General features: G+C 38.5%; 4 protein-coding genes across 5 annotated transcripts; 2 read left to right on the top strand and 2 right to left on the bottom strand.

Moving 5' to 3' along the window:
- Nucleotides 1-8: 8 nt before the first annotated feature.
- LOC149732619 (uncharacterized) lies at nt 9-1,970 on the bottom strand. The gene has a single exon (XM_089882991.1). It carries the CDS (start codon nt 1,968-1,970, stop codon nt 474-476), a length of 1,497 nt encoding a protein of 498 aa, XP_089739117.1. The 3' UTR covers nt 9-473.
- A 169-nt stretch (nt 1,971-2,139) lies between these two features.
- On the top strand, nt 2,140-4,726 carry LOC149732618 (leucine-rich repeat and WD repeat-containing protein 1-like). Its single transcript, XM_089882985.1, has 2 exons — nt 2,140-3,133; nt 3,264-4,726. Exons 1-2 carry the CDS (start codon nt 2,273-2,275, stop codon nt 4,392-4,394), a joined length of 1,992 nt encoding a protein of 663 aa, XP_089739111.1. The 5' UTR covers nt 2,140-2,272; the 3' UTR covers nt 4,395-4,726.
- Nucleotides 4,585-7,948, top strand: LOC149732617 (DENN domain-containing protein 10-like). The gene is made up of 7 exons (XM_089882996.1): nt 4,585-4,726; nt 5,184-5,392; nt 5,745-5,973; nt 6,366-6,477; nt 6,695-6,900; nt 7,213-7,307; nt 7,488-7,948. The coding sequence occupies exons 1-7, from the start codon at nt 4,690-4,692 to the stop codon at nt 7,662-7,664; spliced, it is 1,065 nt and encodes a 354-aa protein (XP_089739122.1). The 5' UTR covers nt 4,585-4,689; the 3' UTR covers nt 7,665-7,948.
- LOC149732616 (uncharacterized) lies at nt 7,889-13,915 on the bottom strand. 2 transcript variants are annotated; one of them, XM_089882978.1, is made up of 5 exons: nt 12,605-13,915; nt 12,355-12,470; nt 9,359-12,202; nt 9,067-9,169; nt 7,889-8,499 (listed from the first exon to the last, which is right to left on the bottom strand). In XM_089882978.1, the coding sequence occupies exons 2-5, from the start codon at nt 12,381-12,383 to the stop codon at nt 8,428-8,430; spliced, it is 3,048 nt and encodes a 1,015-aa protein (XP_089739104.1). In that variant the 5' UTR covers nt 12,384-12,470; nt 12,605-13,915; the 3' UTR covers nt 7,889-8,427. The 2 variants fall into 2 exon arrangements, with proteins under 2 accessions (XP_089739104.1, XP_089739103.1); XM_089882977.1 differs by having other exon boundaries at nt 9,359-12,470.
- Between the last annotated feature and the right edge of the window lie 20 nt (nt 13,916-13,935).

Genomic DNA, 13,935 nt, shown 5'->3' with positions numbered 1-13,935 from the left:
ACTTGTCAGTTGCTTCAATGAACCGTCCGTTTGTCGCTTCCGATGCAGCGTTCAAGAAGAGCAGGATGAAAAAAGTTAAGATTATTTGTACCTTCATTTCGATTTAATGTTTCAAGCAACTAACGTTATTAGACTTGGTTGGTATTATCGTTCAACCGCATGTATCGTCGTCTTTTTATTGGGCCCAGAGAGCCTTAGTTGCTGTTCAGCATATATCAGGTTACAATTGGGGCAAATTGTTCGTTATTTTCACTCTAATAAAAATATAGTGCTTTGGACGTTAAATTTATTTTACGTGTAACTTCCCCCTTTTTGTGGGTTTCCTTATGGTCTCCCAGACGTGAATAAAACACAATGCGTGTTCTTCAGTGATGTCATCATTTGTCCAGACGTTAAATGTCTACTATTTTTTTAAATTTAAGGGCGTATTGCGTATAATGCTGTGTCGGATCTTTTTAAACCACCATTTGAAATCAGTTTATTTTTGGCCTAATAAACATTTCAACGCTTTTTAGAGCGGCCATTTTTTTCCATGGCCTCCAATACAACGTCTGCTTCCCGTATGATGATCTTAGGCTGTATTCTGCATTAAGGTTTGCATCTGTGCAGTTTCTATGCCACCAGGCTGAGTTGGCAAGCTTCGCACAATTTTTCAACGCGTTCCAATCACGATCCTCTCCCTTAGTTGTAAATTGCATTCCATTCGAAACTTGTAACCCATCACCCGCTTCTTTGCCAAATGCAAGCGCCTTTTGGCGATTATAGCCTGAAACATGTAGTCGGTACATTTCTTTGAAGTTCGATACGGCGAAATAATCGTAAAATGCGTATGCTTTTGAATTAGTTTTTCGTTCAATTAATATTACAAGCAAAGACTGAGGCACTGCGTTTGTCAGAACATTAATGTTGCTTAGCCCAAGCCAATAGCTACCCGTTGCTTTACCGAAATAGGTTTGAAATTCGCGTTGTGTTTTATCAAAGCTGGTGTCAGGGCCCAATCTACGTTGTATTGCCGTCCACCCACCACCGTCAGCGAGGAAGTTACAATAAACTTGCAAGGTTTTGTATGTTTGACACTGAACAACTTCATAAACCCCGCTTTCGTGGGCAATTCCAAGGTTTCGTAAGCCATTGCAATCTCGGTCTTGTACTGCAGAACAAGGATAATGTTTACACACGGGAAATGGTTTGGACCAGCTTGCATTGTACTTGTTCAAAACACATTTAGTGGTGCTTTTCCCAGTTAACCGATAACCAGAATGGCATGAAAATTCGCATACCGACCCGATCTCTGTCGGTACTTTTGATTTAAGATTACCATCAGCAGTGTAGCATTTTATCTTTGAAAAATCGGGAATTTGAAATTCTGCTTGGCATTTTGGATCGGAGGTTGAGAAACTGTCCAGGAGTTTGGATTTTTCCAGAATTAGTTTTTCTTTCAATGCGGCTGCGTGTTTGTAAGCCATGAATAGACCAAAGTACATAATCAGTAACACGATTAGCTGGGATATGTAAATTAAAGATTGGAGCTTCTGTCGTTTTAGGTGGGCCGCAAAATCTAAGGAAGTATCATCTTTTTGCAGCAGGTCAACTTCGCCAGCAGAGTGCTGGCTCAGGCTGTCTTTTTCGGAAGTAAAATCGGTTTTGGATATCCCAAGTATGGTTGCCACTTGTTCGGTTCGCTCATTGTCTAACTCATGAAGAGCAATTTGTGCTTTTAGTAAATACCTTTGAAGGGTCTTTAGGTTGCCAAACTCCGTGGTGGAAGCGTTTTCTTCCGGTTCGTCGGCCGCCGAGGCTTGGATTTCGTTTACTAGAGTTTCCAGACGTTCCATGACCTTTTTGCGATCAATGGTTGGGGCAAGTTCCTCATTTTCCCCCTTAGACAACTCGCCAATCGACAGCTGGTCGCCGCTTTCGATGGACGGCGCGCCGAGCAGGTTTCCCGAACGAGGTTTTCCCTTGTACATTTTTAAAAGTACCGGATATGTATTTACCACTGTATAATAAAGTTTCAAGCAAAATAAATTACAATCGTAAATGCGTCACAATCAATTCAATTGTGAGGAAAAATCCCCCAAACTTTGGACTCGACGGTGAAATTTTGAAATGAGATACTGAGCAAACCTTTTCTCCCCACTTAGTTGTTCATTCATGAAAGAAACAATCGCATTGGGGAATTTCGCTTGTTTTCGGTTGCGTTCATGTTGTAGCGGTAAAAAGCGTGTTCTACTCTATTCATTGGTACTGTATTGCAGTATATTGTGTAGAAATGTGTGAATTAACTAGTGAGGAGAAATACGCAGCGTGGAAGGGAAGTCTGGACGAAACTTTTCTTCTGAAAATAACTGGTGTAGCAAAACTCGACCAAATAGAAGATTTGCGACTGTGTGGGCTTGAATTATGCGACGATGATTTGCGACCTGACGTTTTGAACAAGCTATCGTCTCTAGTTGAACTAAATTTGTCAGGAAATCGGTTAACATGCATACCGGAAGGTATTGTGTTAAAAAAACTGCAATACCTGGATATTTCGAATAATCGAGTTGCTTCTGTGGAATGGGTAAAAAGGTTTCCAGGTCTGATTGATCTTGATATATTTGGGAACATTGGCCTGACTGTAGACGATCGATATAAGATTACATTCCTGCTGGAAAATTTAAACCGCTTGGATCGAAAGGGTTTAGAAGAGAGCGACAAATTACGAGAGACTTTCACAAAGAAGTTGATAGTTCGAATTAACAATCTTTGGAAAAAAGAATTTGCCGACAATATTCCTGATGATTCAACTGAAAAAGATGTCTTGAAGTTGCAGAACGAATTTGTACAGCGTGCCAAAGCAAAAGTACATTATGGACCTAATTCTCTAAAAGGGTATCGCCTTTGGAGAATTGAAGCAATTGCAAAAGAACTTGTGTTGTTTAAAATTGAATGCCCTGGTAGTAATCTACTGCTGGAAATAGTAGATGATACATCAAGCTCTGAGGAAAATCCTGCAGTCAAATCTGAAAAGAAGCTAACTAGAAAAGCAAAGAATCGACATACTGAAGAAACTTGTGGAGATGTCTTTTCTCCTTTTTCATTTCTTCAGTGCCATAGTAAAGATAATGGTTCAAGTGACTTTTCAACACAAGTAAGAATCTTTTATTTGTTTATTTATAGAGAGTTATTTGTGTTGCTTTTACCAAAAAATTATTTTAATATCCCTTTGGTTTGTTTTTTAATATTTATTTTTGCCCAAATTAATGTTGAACTGTTTATAGGTGTGGTGCTGCTCATTTGAACCTGACATCGAAGAAAAATCTAAAACAACAAATCTTGTTGCAACGTGTGGCGGGGACACGGTATGCATCACTGAATGCACAACGGCGAAAGTGCAAATGCGATTTCAACAAAAAAATGAAGAATTCTACGTCGTCGCTTGGTCTACATTAAATATAAATAAACACAAGAGTAATATTCTTGTGGCTGCTGGTTGCTTGGGCTTTATTCATTTACTCCACCCTAAACAAGGCTTGTGTTATGGCCGCATTAATGCTCATTCATCTCCGATTCAAACAGTGATGTTCTCTCCATATTGCCCTACGTATTTGTTGACAGGGGATAAAAAAGGAAACGTTTATATGATAGATATAGATGTCCCTACTATACCTGAATATAAATTCTCGTGGAAGAAGTTGATGCGATTTGTAGGGATTGATGCAACACCACTTAAATTCTGCATTCCCCCTATTGGTGGGTATCTTCTCTGCGCAAGCGAATATGGGTTGTATTGTTGGAAATCAAATGATATAATGAAAACATTTCCAAGGGGCAGATCTTCTGTTATAGTCAATGATGATCTATCTGAGCTAAGATTTTCAGGAACAAAAATGGACGAATCAATGGTAGATGCCTTGGCAATGTTAACTGATGATATGCTTGCTACTAAGGTATCCCAACAAGGCTGTATCTTTCTCTGGAAGTTCTCTGATGTTGAGCCTAAATTAAAAGCAACAAAAGGCAACAAAGTGAGCGTAATCACTGTACCAGTGTTTAAAGAATTAAAATGGTCCAACACAAAGCAATGCTTTATAAACATGGCAGCTTGTGTGCCAAAATGTTCAATTATTTCCGGTGATGAAGTTGGTAATATCTGGATTTATAATTTATCTGACGCCCTTGAAGAAACCTCTTCCTACAAAGCTAAGAAATCCAAAGCAATTGTCCCGGATAAAATAACAGAACCTTCCCGAATTATACCCTTTCCAAAATGCACCAACACGAGTGGCGACTTGCTTTTAAAGTTTAAAAAGGGGACAATATATAATGATATTTCCTGTAATTCCGACATGACCTTTATTGTGGTAACAGCCGACACAAATCTGGTTGGAATCTACAAAAAAGTTGAATGACGCAATTGTGATATCATTATGTCATTTATGATATTTTATAATGTATGGGTTCGCAATGTTCTTGTGTTTTAAGGTTTATTTGCAACAGTTTGTTGTTTTACTCGCATTTTGTGCCTTTTTATCATGAATTTTATTTCGTTTTACAACATTCAGTTTTTAACAGTTTTCTTTTTTTGTACCGTTTTTGTTTTTAGCAAGGTGTTTTTTTATTTCACTTCCTATTTCTTTCTTCTTAGAACTATGTGAGTGTGATTAAAATCTGTTCAACTTTTCTTCTTGAAGTGGTAATCTAAACATGGAGCTCACCTCACTAAGAGCTGTTGGGATTGTTGGTAAGAAAATATAAATGAAGTAACTTGGGTATTCTCACATTGACGGTCATTTTTTTGTTAAAACCCGAGTCTCTTTTCTATACCCTTACGTTTCTTATCAGTTACCAAGCATATGACTTGGTGTATAAATATTATTTAATATTTTATATGAATGAATATTTAAAAAAGCCATTAGTGAATATTTTTCGGTTAAAGCAATGACCGTTGGTGTTATGTGGCTTACCGAAGAACACATTAGGCCACAATAAAATAAGCACTGAATCTGGTATATCTATATTACAATACAAATGCTCTAACCACTGGGCTATTGCACTAAATTATATAAATATTTGAATTTGGTATAAATAGTACTATAACTAATGGGTCTCATCGTATCTAATCACATGAGTTTTCAAAGCTGCTATAAAAACTGTTTTTTTTTATACCTGTTTCCTAACTGTATGCATGATTTTTTCAGAAAAAGACCAAGATAATGGTTTAATGTGGACATGGACTTATCCTTCACTTACCCAAGATGAGAAACAATATGCACTGAGTAAATGCTGCTTGAGTTGGAATGAAAAACCTGATGCGAGCAAAATAATTCCATTTGTATTTAGCCATTATATGAAACAATGGTATTATATATTTACTGCTGCACCAAGTGAACCAACACCTCTTAAATCGGTACAAATATATGTTATTATACAGATATATGTTATCGTATCTGTAATCTGTATATAAATAATACAGTATGTCATGTATTTTATTATTTTCATACTACAATTTTATTTAAACATAAAATTTTTAATTACCAAATTACAATGTTGTTTTATTGTATTTTTGGCGTTGAGCATGTTTTTTGTAAACATCTGGATACTAAACAAGAAATTAAGTTCTAGTCACTTAGTTTTTAGTATTAGGCCTATATACAAATAAATGATGTTTGCTTACTACTTAAAGGGCCTAATTATATCAGAACAACTGCTTTATCCAAAACAATACACTTACTGTTTAAATAGGTGACTTACTTTTACAGGTCGCATATTTTTCCATTGTGCTTCTGGCCAGCGATTTTAACCCAGAAAAATATGCCGTTCTTACTCGAATACTAAGCAAGTTCTATGAAGAAAGTGGAAACCCTGTCCGAATATTGGAGCAATATCTCATGATCGTTACTAAAGGCTTGTGCCACAGTAACAGCAATGGAGTGTTTAAAGTACAGAGTTTTTCGCAGGAAAAAGCCTACACTGCTGCATCCTTAAAAGGTTGTGATATCTTATATTTGAATGTATTCTGCTTTATCCTCACATGGCTGGAAAACGAGTTTCATACACCTCGTGCCAGCTTATGAGTTACCAAGTATGTTACTTTGTCAGTGTGAGTAATTTTTTATTTTTATTTGTTGCTGATAATTTGGATAACACAATAGTGACCACTGGGTTAGTTAGAGCAATTGTCTTTAAGTGGACACATACCCTACAAGGGGTAGCAATCACGAGCCTTGAACTCATAAGCTATGTGTTAGAGTCAGACGCGCTAACCATTTTGCCACCCACTAGAATGTCTGTAGAATTTTTTGCTATCCTGTCAAGAGATAGAGAATTTGATTATTTTCTTATATTATTTTTTGCTTTGATTATTTTATTTTGTCGTTTAGATGTAATCAACGTGTTTGAAATCCAATCGATCATTCTGTACACTGCAATCTTGCTCAAAAAGAAAGTATTAGTTTATCATAATAAGTTGGAACTTCTACTTGAAATAACAAGGTGAGAAATTGATCAGTTGATGCGTTTTGCCTGTTTATCACATGGTTGTAACATCATTAAACCATCTATTGGTTCGAAAATGTTGTGTCTGGTATTTTTTAACCTTGACATTTTTTTATCAAAATTAATTGCTTAACCTACAGTTTTCAAATGTTTGTATAAAACCCGCTTAATGACGAATTTTGCAAAAAGAAGTTTTTTTTTATTTCTTGTACAGAGCTCTGCCAGCATTTGTCTGGCATAGACAAGATTGGAACTGCTTATACCCATGGGTGCATGATAAGGAACAGGAGCTTACTGCATTGCTCAAACTGCCTCACTTTATTGTTGGAACTACAGAGGAAGATTTACTGAAACAAGAAGATTATGATATTTATGCAAATGTACCGGCTAAAACTATAACTGTATCACCTCATGCTAAAGGTATAAGTTTCTCATGGAAATTAGTATTTGCAGTTAAAATAGGTGTAGGTTCATTTATTACCCATATATTCATTTATTACCGATATACTGGTTGAAGAAATGAATGTAACTTGCTTTATCCTGGCGTGGCCGGAAGACGACAGTCATTATAACACGGGTGTTCATACACCTCGTGCCAGCTTTTGAGTTACCATGTATGTTACTTTGTGGGTGAATATTTGTTCTTTGGCTAAACCTTAATCCTAATTTCACATCCAGTTGTCACTCATGCTTTGTAAAGTAATTATACAGCAAATAATATGTTTATTGCAGAATCACTGACTATGGGAAAGCTGCATAAAGACATTGCGAAGAAAATGTTGGAAATCTGTAAAAATGAATCTTCCTCAAACAAACAGCTCATCATGGTAAGAATAAGATTACAAACCATCATAAAGTAGACATGAATGAGTAACTTGAACTTGTTTTACCCGTAAAGGGCATTAAAAGTTGTTATACACAGGTGTTCTGTTTCATACACCTCATGCATGCTTACGAGTTACCATGCTCGAAATTTGTTTTACCTAGTTCTTATATCTCTGTATTAGGGGATTGATGAGAAAACCACAGAGCTGCTGCACAAGCTTCGCTCTCTTGGGTCTGAGACCGGCGCTGGAAAAACTATCATCAAACCTGAAGATGTTAGGTCTAAAAACTTTCACACCACCACCACAGGATTTTTGATCAACCTTGCTATTTCTGAGCAATTGCTTGAATTTGATTAGTGTTACACTGTTGTGTGGTATTTTTTCACTCACGATATTACTTTCACGTGTTATATACCCTGATTTCATTTGATTACGTCATTAATGACGACACGATCGTGAGGCCACAGCGTCTTCTCGAGCGAAACAGTTCGATCATTTCGTTTCACTATATTACTATACTTATCGTTTATGGTTCATAAAATAATTGAGCCGCGGTCGAAACGCTGTCTGAGCAGAACAAGTGATTTTTAAATTCTTATATTATACCCTACATGTGCAATAAACGTTAAGCATAATCCTAATTTTTACTCACATTGCATAAACGTGATCAAAACAACAATACTGCTATATAAAAAACAAGATTTGAAAATGGATTGTAAACAGCAAATGCGTACGAGTCCATGCGTTGCAAGTATGGTATATAGTAGGGTGGGGGAAGATGGAACACCTTTTCGTTTTATTTTCTCGTCCTATTTGGTAGTAAACAAAGAAGAGAACTACAAAATCGCATTCTTGCCACTTCTATAGGTCGTTGTTAAATGTTTAAAACACAATCAGGATATTTGAACATTATGTGCCAAAGGTGCCCCATTTTTCCCACAGTAGTCTATGTAAACTTGACGTGAAAATATTAAAACATAAAAACTGCATTAATAAGAACAGTTTGAACATTGTACGAAAGGATTTCTCAAAACTCTCTCCTTGTTTGCGTTCAGCTTTTCGTTATTTTGAAGTAAGACTTGCATATGCTGTGTATTCTTAAACGGTAATTCCATAACTTTTATCTAGAAGGGTATCTTGGTTCAATACCTGACGTCATGGATGGTCTTCGGGTATCACGTGGCGACAATTCCTACGTAGCAACAAAAAGAAGTTACATTTTCAAGTAAGCTATGTTTTATTACAGGCACTATCTTGATTTTTGCGAGTATTATTTACATTTGAGCACGTTTCTCTTATGGACTAGCTGTTCTAATTTTGAGGGTTCTATAGCGATAGTGTTGAATGACATATTAATATGACAACGGTTTAAGGTTGTCTTGAAGTTTAAGTTTAAATCTTCCACTAAGCCTTATCAGAGCCGTGTATATGCTACACCATGTATTGAATTATTTTTCGCCCACGCATTTTTATATAGTAGGGTGGGGTAAAACCTATTTTTATTATGTAAATATTCTTTGTTTATTACAAATTCAGGACAAAAAAATAGATTGAATTCATGTCCCATCTTACCCCACTCTACAATAGCATCATAATTCTCATTTAAGTAAACCGTTATTACGGTTATTCTTTAACTTGCGCAATATTCGCTTAAGAAAGTCACTGCTGGCTAGTGGCCTTGCTAGCCTATATGCTAATAATGCAGTAAAGTATATAAATATAGACAGCAGTGAGTGCCTGGCCCAAAACGTGAACTCACCACATTAAAATAATGAATATCATCGACCATTCTGTCTAACATCATTTTCCATTCCTTCTCCTTGTTCACCGGACTTAAATTAGACATCAGAATTCTCTCGAACCTAAAACAAATTGCTTGGTATCAAAAATGCTGCCAGTAAGCCACTGTACTTCTTTATACTTATATTGTTTCGTAACCACATTTTAGATTGACGTTTTTGTCAAGCTGTAGTTTGGGTTATATTAAAAAGTTAACAACACACTGTATGATTGTACATACATATCTGTGGACTAAAGTTAAAGTGACGTACCTTGACATTGCTTCTTCGTAAAACTGGAAGAGTACATTCCACCTCACAACTGGTTGTAACCGGTTTATACAAGTCATGATATCACACCGAAAGTTGTATTCGTGTAAACCAAGATCAGGGTTCCGTAACTCTCGCGACAACCTTTGAACAAAGTCGTCATACGTTTCGGGTGCGTTCATCTTGTGTTCGTCGAACTTTTGTTGCTCAAACGATGGTCGATTACGTTTTGCGCTGACTCGCCTATTTAGTCCTGGACGCCCACGTCTTTCTATGACTGGACCGAATGCTAAGTTGCTGCGGTCGGTTTGAGGTAGATACTGGTTGTGGTAAAGATCATATACATCGGGCTCGTGCGCTTCTTCACCGTTGTAGTCTTCGTGAACTAAATCTTCGCCGAAACTAACTCTCCGTGGAGGCGGAAAACGCTCGGGGATAAAATTTTGCTTAAAACCTGGACTGACGTCCATTACCAGTCGATCACAGTTATTCTCAATTTCATTCATCCATGTACGCATGTAAGTTTCAGAGTTCGCATCCTCAGGCGGCATTCGCATGCGTTGTGGCCTAGGTTGTGGCATTTCGATGTGTTCCATAAATGGCGGTCGGTGTGGCGGTTCGCGTGGGCCGTGCTGATGGTGTTGGTATTGCTCGAACCGGGGGTTAAATGGCGGAGGGTTGCGAACAAACATCGGCTGCATTCGGGGAGGAAAAGCAGGGTGGAATTGTGGGGGTGGGGGCATGTAAGCGTTTGGAGGGGGTGCGTGGAACGCATACGGATCCTGCATTCTCATAGGCTCTTGTGGTCTCGGTTCAATAAAGCTAGGTCTTTGGGGTATATCATATGGAGACTGGAATTGTTGTCGGTGATAAATTCCTGGATCGAAATGTTGCTGTCCGTTTGGCATTAGCATACCCGGATGCATAAATTGCGGGTTACCCACAGCTAGATGTGGCTGATAAACCGTCATGGCATAATCTTGCGGCCCGAAGATTTCATCTGGCATGGTTTGAACAGTTAAGGCTTTTTCTTTTGTGAACAACTGTTGCAAAGTTTCATCATCATATTCAACGGAGTTTCGGGTCGATGAGGCGAGGGAGTTTGGAGTTTTGCGACGTTCTTGCTGCTGTCGAAGATTGCGAGGATTATGTTTCACGTCTTCTGCGTGTGTTTGTGTTTCTATATGTCGTGGGCGATGCAACTTTTTGTTGCATTTCCTTGGAACTTCAGTATTTACCGCTGGCGTTGGTTTGGGAGGTTCAGCTGGAGCTACTTTTACAGATTTCTTTTTTGAAGCTTCTATAGCAGAGGAAGGTCGATGGACATCGACGATGATTTCAGTTTTTGTCTTCTCCAACTTCGGAGTTACGATAGGACAACCAGAGTCTATAGATTCCTCTGATTCAAATCCGGTGTCTACAGAGTAGTCCTGTACCTCTGGGGAGAGTCGGGCGCTTTCATCATGTGGTGTTGTGGAAATAGGTTTAGTGTCAATCTGTGGCGTGATATAATCTGGCGTGGCGTCAGGAGCCATGGTTTTAAATGGTGGCGTGAGTGGTGGCGGGGGGGTTTCCATCGCCACAGGCTCCTGTTGTATAGGTACTGAGGAATCTGACGCATCAGACGGTTGTACTTTAATGTTTGTATCAGTTTCTGTTTCAAATTTGGGAGCTGGTGGTTCTATTTCCACTTTTGGAGCTAGTGGTTTAATATTTGAATCTTTTTCGTTGCATACACAGGCACAGTCCCCGTTTTGAAGCGCAGTACCTTCCGCTACGGCTACTACGGGGGTGTCTGTCGTCGAAAGCGTATTAAAAGTTTGTGTCACTTCTTGTAAGCTAAGCTGTGGATATATTGGCTCATAACATACCACGTCACTCCGACTTGAACTTGGGGACGACAGGGGGGAGAGTGAGGTGTCGGAATTTTGACACGGAAACGAAAATTTGTTGCTGTTTGTAAGTGATTCGTCGTTCGTTGTATTGATAGCCTCGTTCTGAACCGCCCCGAGGTCGATTGCATTCGTTTGCGGCAGGTTTGTCGTGGCTGTGTCCTTGTTTGGAGACTGGTCTTCCGAAACGTTTGTCGCGTCCATCTGAGTTTGCGTTTCGGATGTTTTAAGTCGCCCAAGGTCCACGACTTTTCGTATAGAGAAACGCTTTTTTATGCCACGCTTTCGCTTATCGAAAAAACGTACCAGCGAAGACACTGAACGTTCGCTAAAGTTGCGCAAAACTTTTCGTTTCGATGCTTTTCCAGAGACAGAAGTCGAGTCAGTGTCTGTGGACGCTACGGCCGAAACATGTTTTCGTCGATTTTTTTTATTGGGAATATCTGACACGGAAATTGCCGATCTGGACGATACGGATTGTGATGTATCGTTGGAACACGTACGCGTACATTTATCTTGTCCATTGTACTTGCTTGCTGTTGGTTGAGTTTCATTGCCTCGAGCAATGCTTGGATTTTCGTCTGGAACCGTTTCAGCGGTAAATTCTTTTTCAACTTCAACTTCAGCTGAAAGTTTGTTTTGTTTGATATCATTGTCAGACTTGACTGACCCAGACGGACGTTTACTTGACTCGGTTCCAGAATCCTCCACGGTATTCGGTCCAATTCCCTTATCTTCTCGATCTGTGTTACCGGCATTACCCGGTGCTTCAGGGCAAACGGTTGTTTCGGGAATTGACTGCAAGCTACTGTCCACCAGCGATTTTCTTGAGTACGATAGCGCGTCATCTTTCGTAAGCAACCTACACGAACGTGTTGTGATCGGGAACGAATCTTCATCCGAATTTTCGTCCACAGAAAAAGACTCCGCACTTCTTACCTCCCATAACACGTCACTGTAATCGTCATCATTATCCAATTGTAGCAAATACTCTTCAACTTTCAAATCCATTTCGTCGTCTTTATCATCCCGTATTACAGGGACTTCAGCCGTTTCAGCTTCCTTCATATTCGTCTCAACATCCGTATTTCGAGTTAACGTTCTTACTTCAGCATTCTGTTGGTCAGCAAGTTCATTCCGGTCCAAACTTGTTTCTTCCATCCGTTATAATTGCTAATTCTCCCCAGTTTCAAATCTTGATTGACAGGTCAATTAGACTCCACCTAAAAGAAACAAGTTTAGTTTAATCACCTATCAACACATAAACGCTTATTGTTTATAGGAAGTTTTGACCTGGGGTGTTTCTTTGTAATTAATTATAAACGGTAACTTCCGATACTTAGATTAGAACACATACCTCTTGTAACTTTTGAAAGTACATCGCAACAACAGAATGCAAAACTTGTATATAGTTCCACGGTACTTCAGTTTCCTAAAAGCTACCCTAATACAAAACTTCTAAATTTACAAAAATAGTTATTGGCGTACTGTCCTGCATATTAAAATTTTCTAAACATTTCACAGTAACATAACACAGTATATCCAATTATTGCGCTACTAATAAAAAATTAGACCATTTTACGTACAAAAATTACACATTATTGAAGTACTGCATTTGTAATAAAAATTGAGATTATATTACATACAAAAAATACACAGTATTAAAGTGTTGCATTTGTGATAACAGTTTTAAAATTTTTACACGTTTAATCTTTCTATAATCCTTAATCCGAACGGCTGTGTTTACATGATCATGGAACAAGTGCAACGCTGTCAAGGTCAAGTACTGTCGCTTTCCCTTTCTCTTTCTCATATCTACTGTATAATATTCTATTAACAACGTAGTTATTACCAGCACTAATAACTACCTACAAACCAAACTAACTACATTTCAAATCTTAAACCGGTATAGGCCTACGCCAGAATCACTACTGTAATAATTTCTCAACCGCTGCCTTTATCCTCAAGCGACGTTAACCTATAATATTGAACGGACCGCAAGTTTCTAGCTTAAGGATACTAACTGGCCAAGCAAGCGTAGTCGTGACTTTTGAAAACTGAATGACTACGAATTGCGTCTGGTTAAGCGCGACGGGTAAAAGAAAACAAACAGATTCGGAATTACACGCGTGTCGTATATATATATCTTATAATAGAACTGCGTCATTAGAGCTTTTACTGGTACATAATACGATACGTACTGACTGTCCCGAATGAGGCAAATCTTAGGTCGTCAAGTCGAACTTTACAGCAATTAAACCTGTTTATTGGGCAGTTGTTTACCCTTCCGTTTAAATGCGGTGTCACTGCGTCACAAGTACCTACGGTTCCCAAGAATTAAGTCCTAATTGCCCTTCCGTCATATAAATGACTCTTCTTTAAATTTGAATTGGTATTTTGGAAATAACCATCTTCGTTTCTTGATTTCGGGTTTTACTTTCACCTGACACTCGCGCTATATGTGCCCACGCATCCATTAAGGCCATATCGTGAACTCTTCGGTGTTTTCAGCTTGTCGACTAACGTGTACACTGAAGTGGCTTGGTCAATTAATGGGCGGTTTTTCAGATCTTAAAAATAGCCCCTTTTACGCGACGATGCCTCTGTTGACACTAAAGCGATTGTTCGTTATGTTGCCAATGCGAGTAAAATTTACTTTTTAGACGCGCAACAGGAAAAAGGTCAAGT

The sequence above is a fragment of the Ciona robusta genome, chromosome 8, assembly GCF_009617815.1.
Source record: "Ciona robusta chromosome 8, ASM961781v2".
Lineage (NCBI taxonomy): Eukaryota > Metazoa > Chordata > Ascidiacea > Phlebobranchia > Cionidae > Ciona > Ciona robusta.
This window is presented reverse-complemented; position numbering and strand designations above follow the sequence as displayed.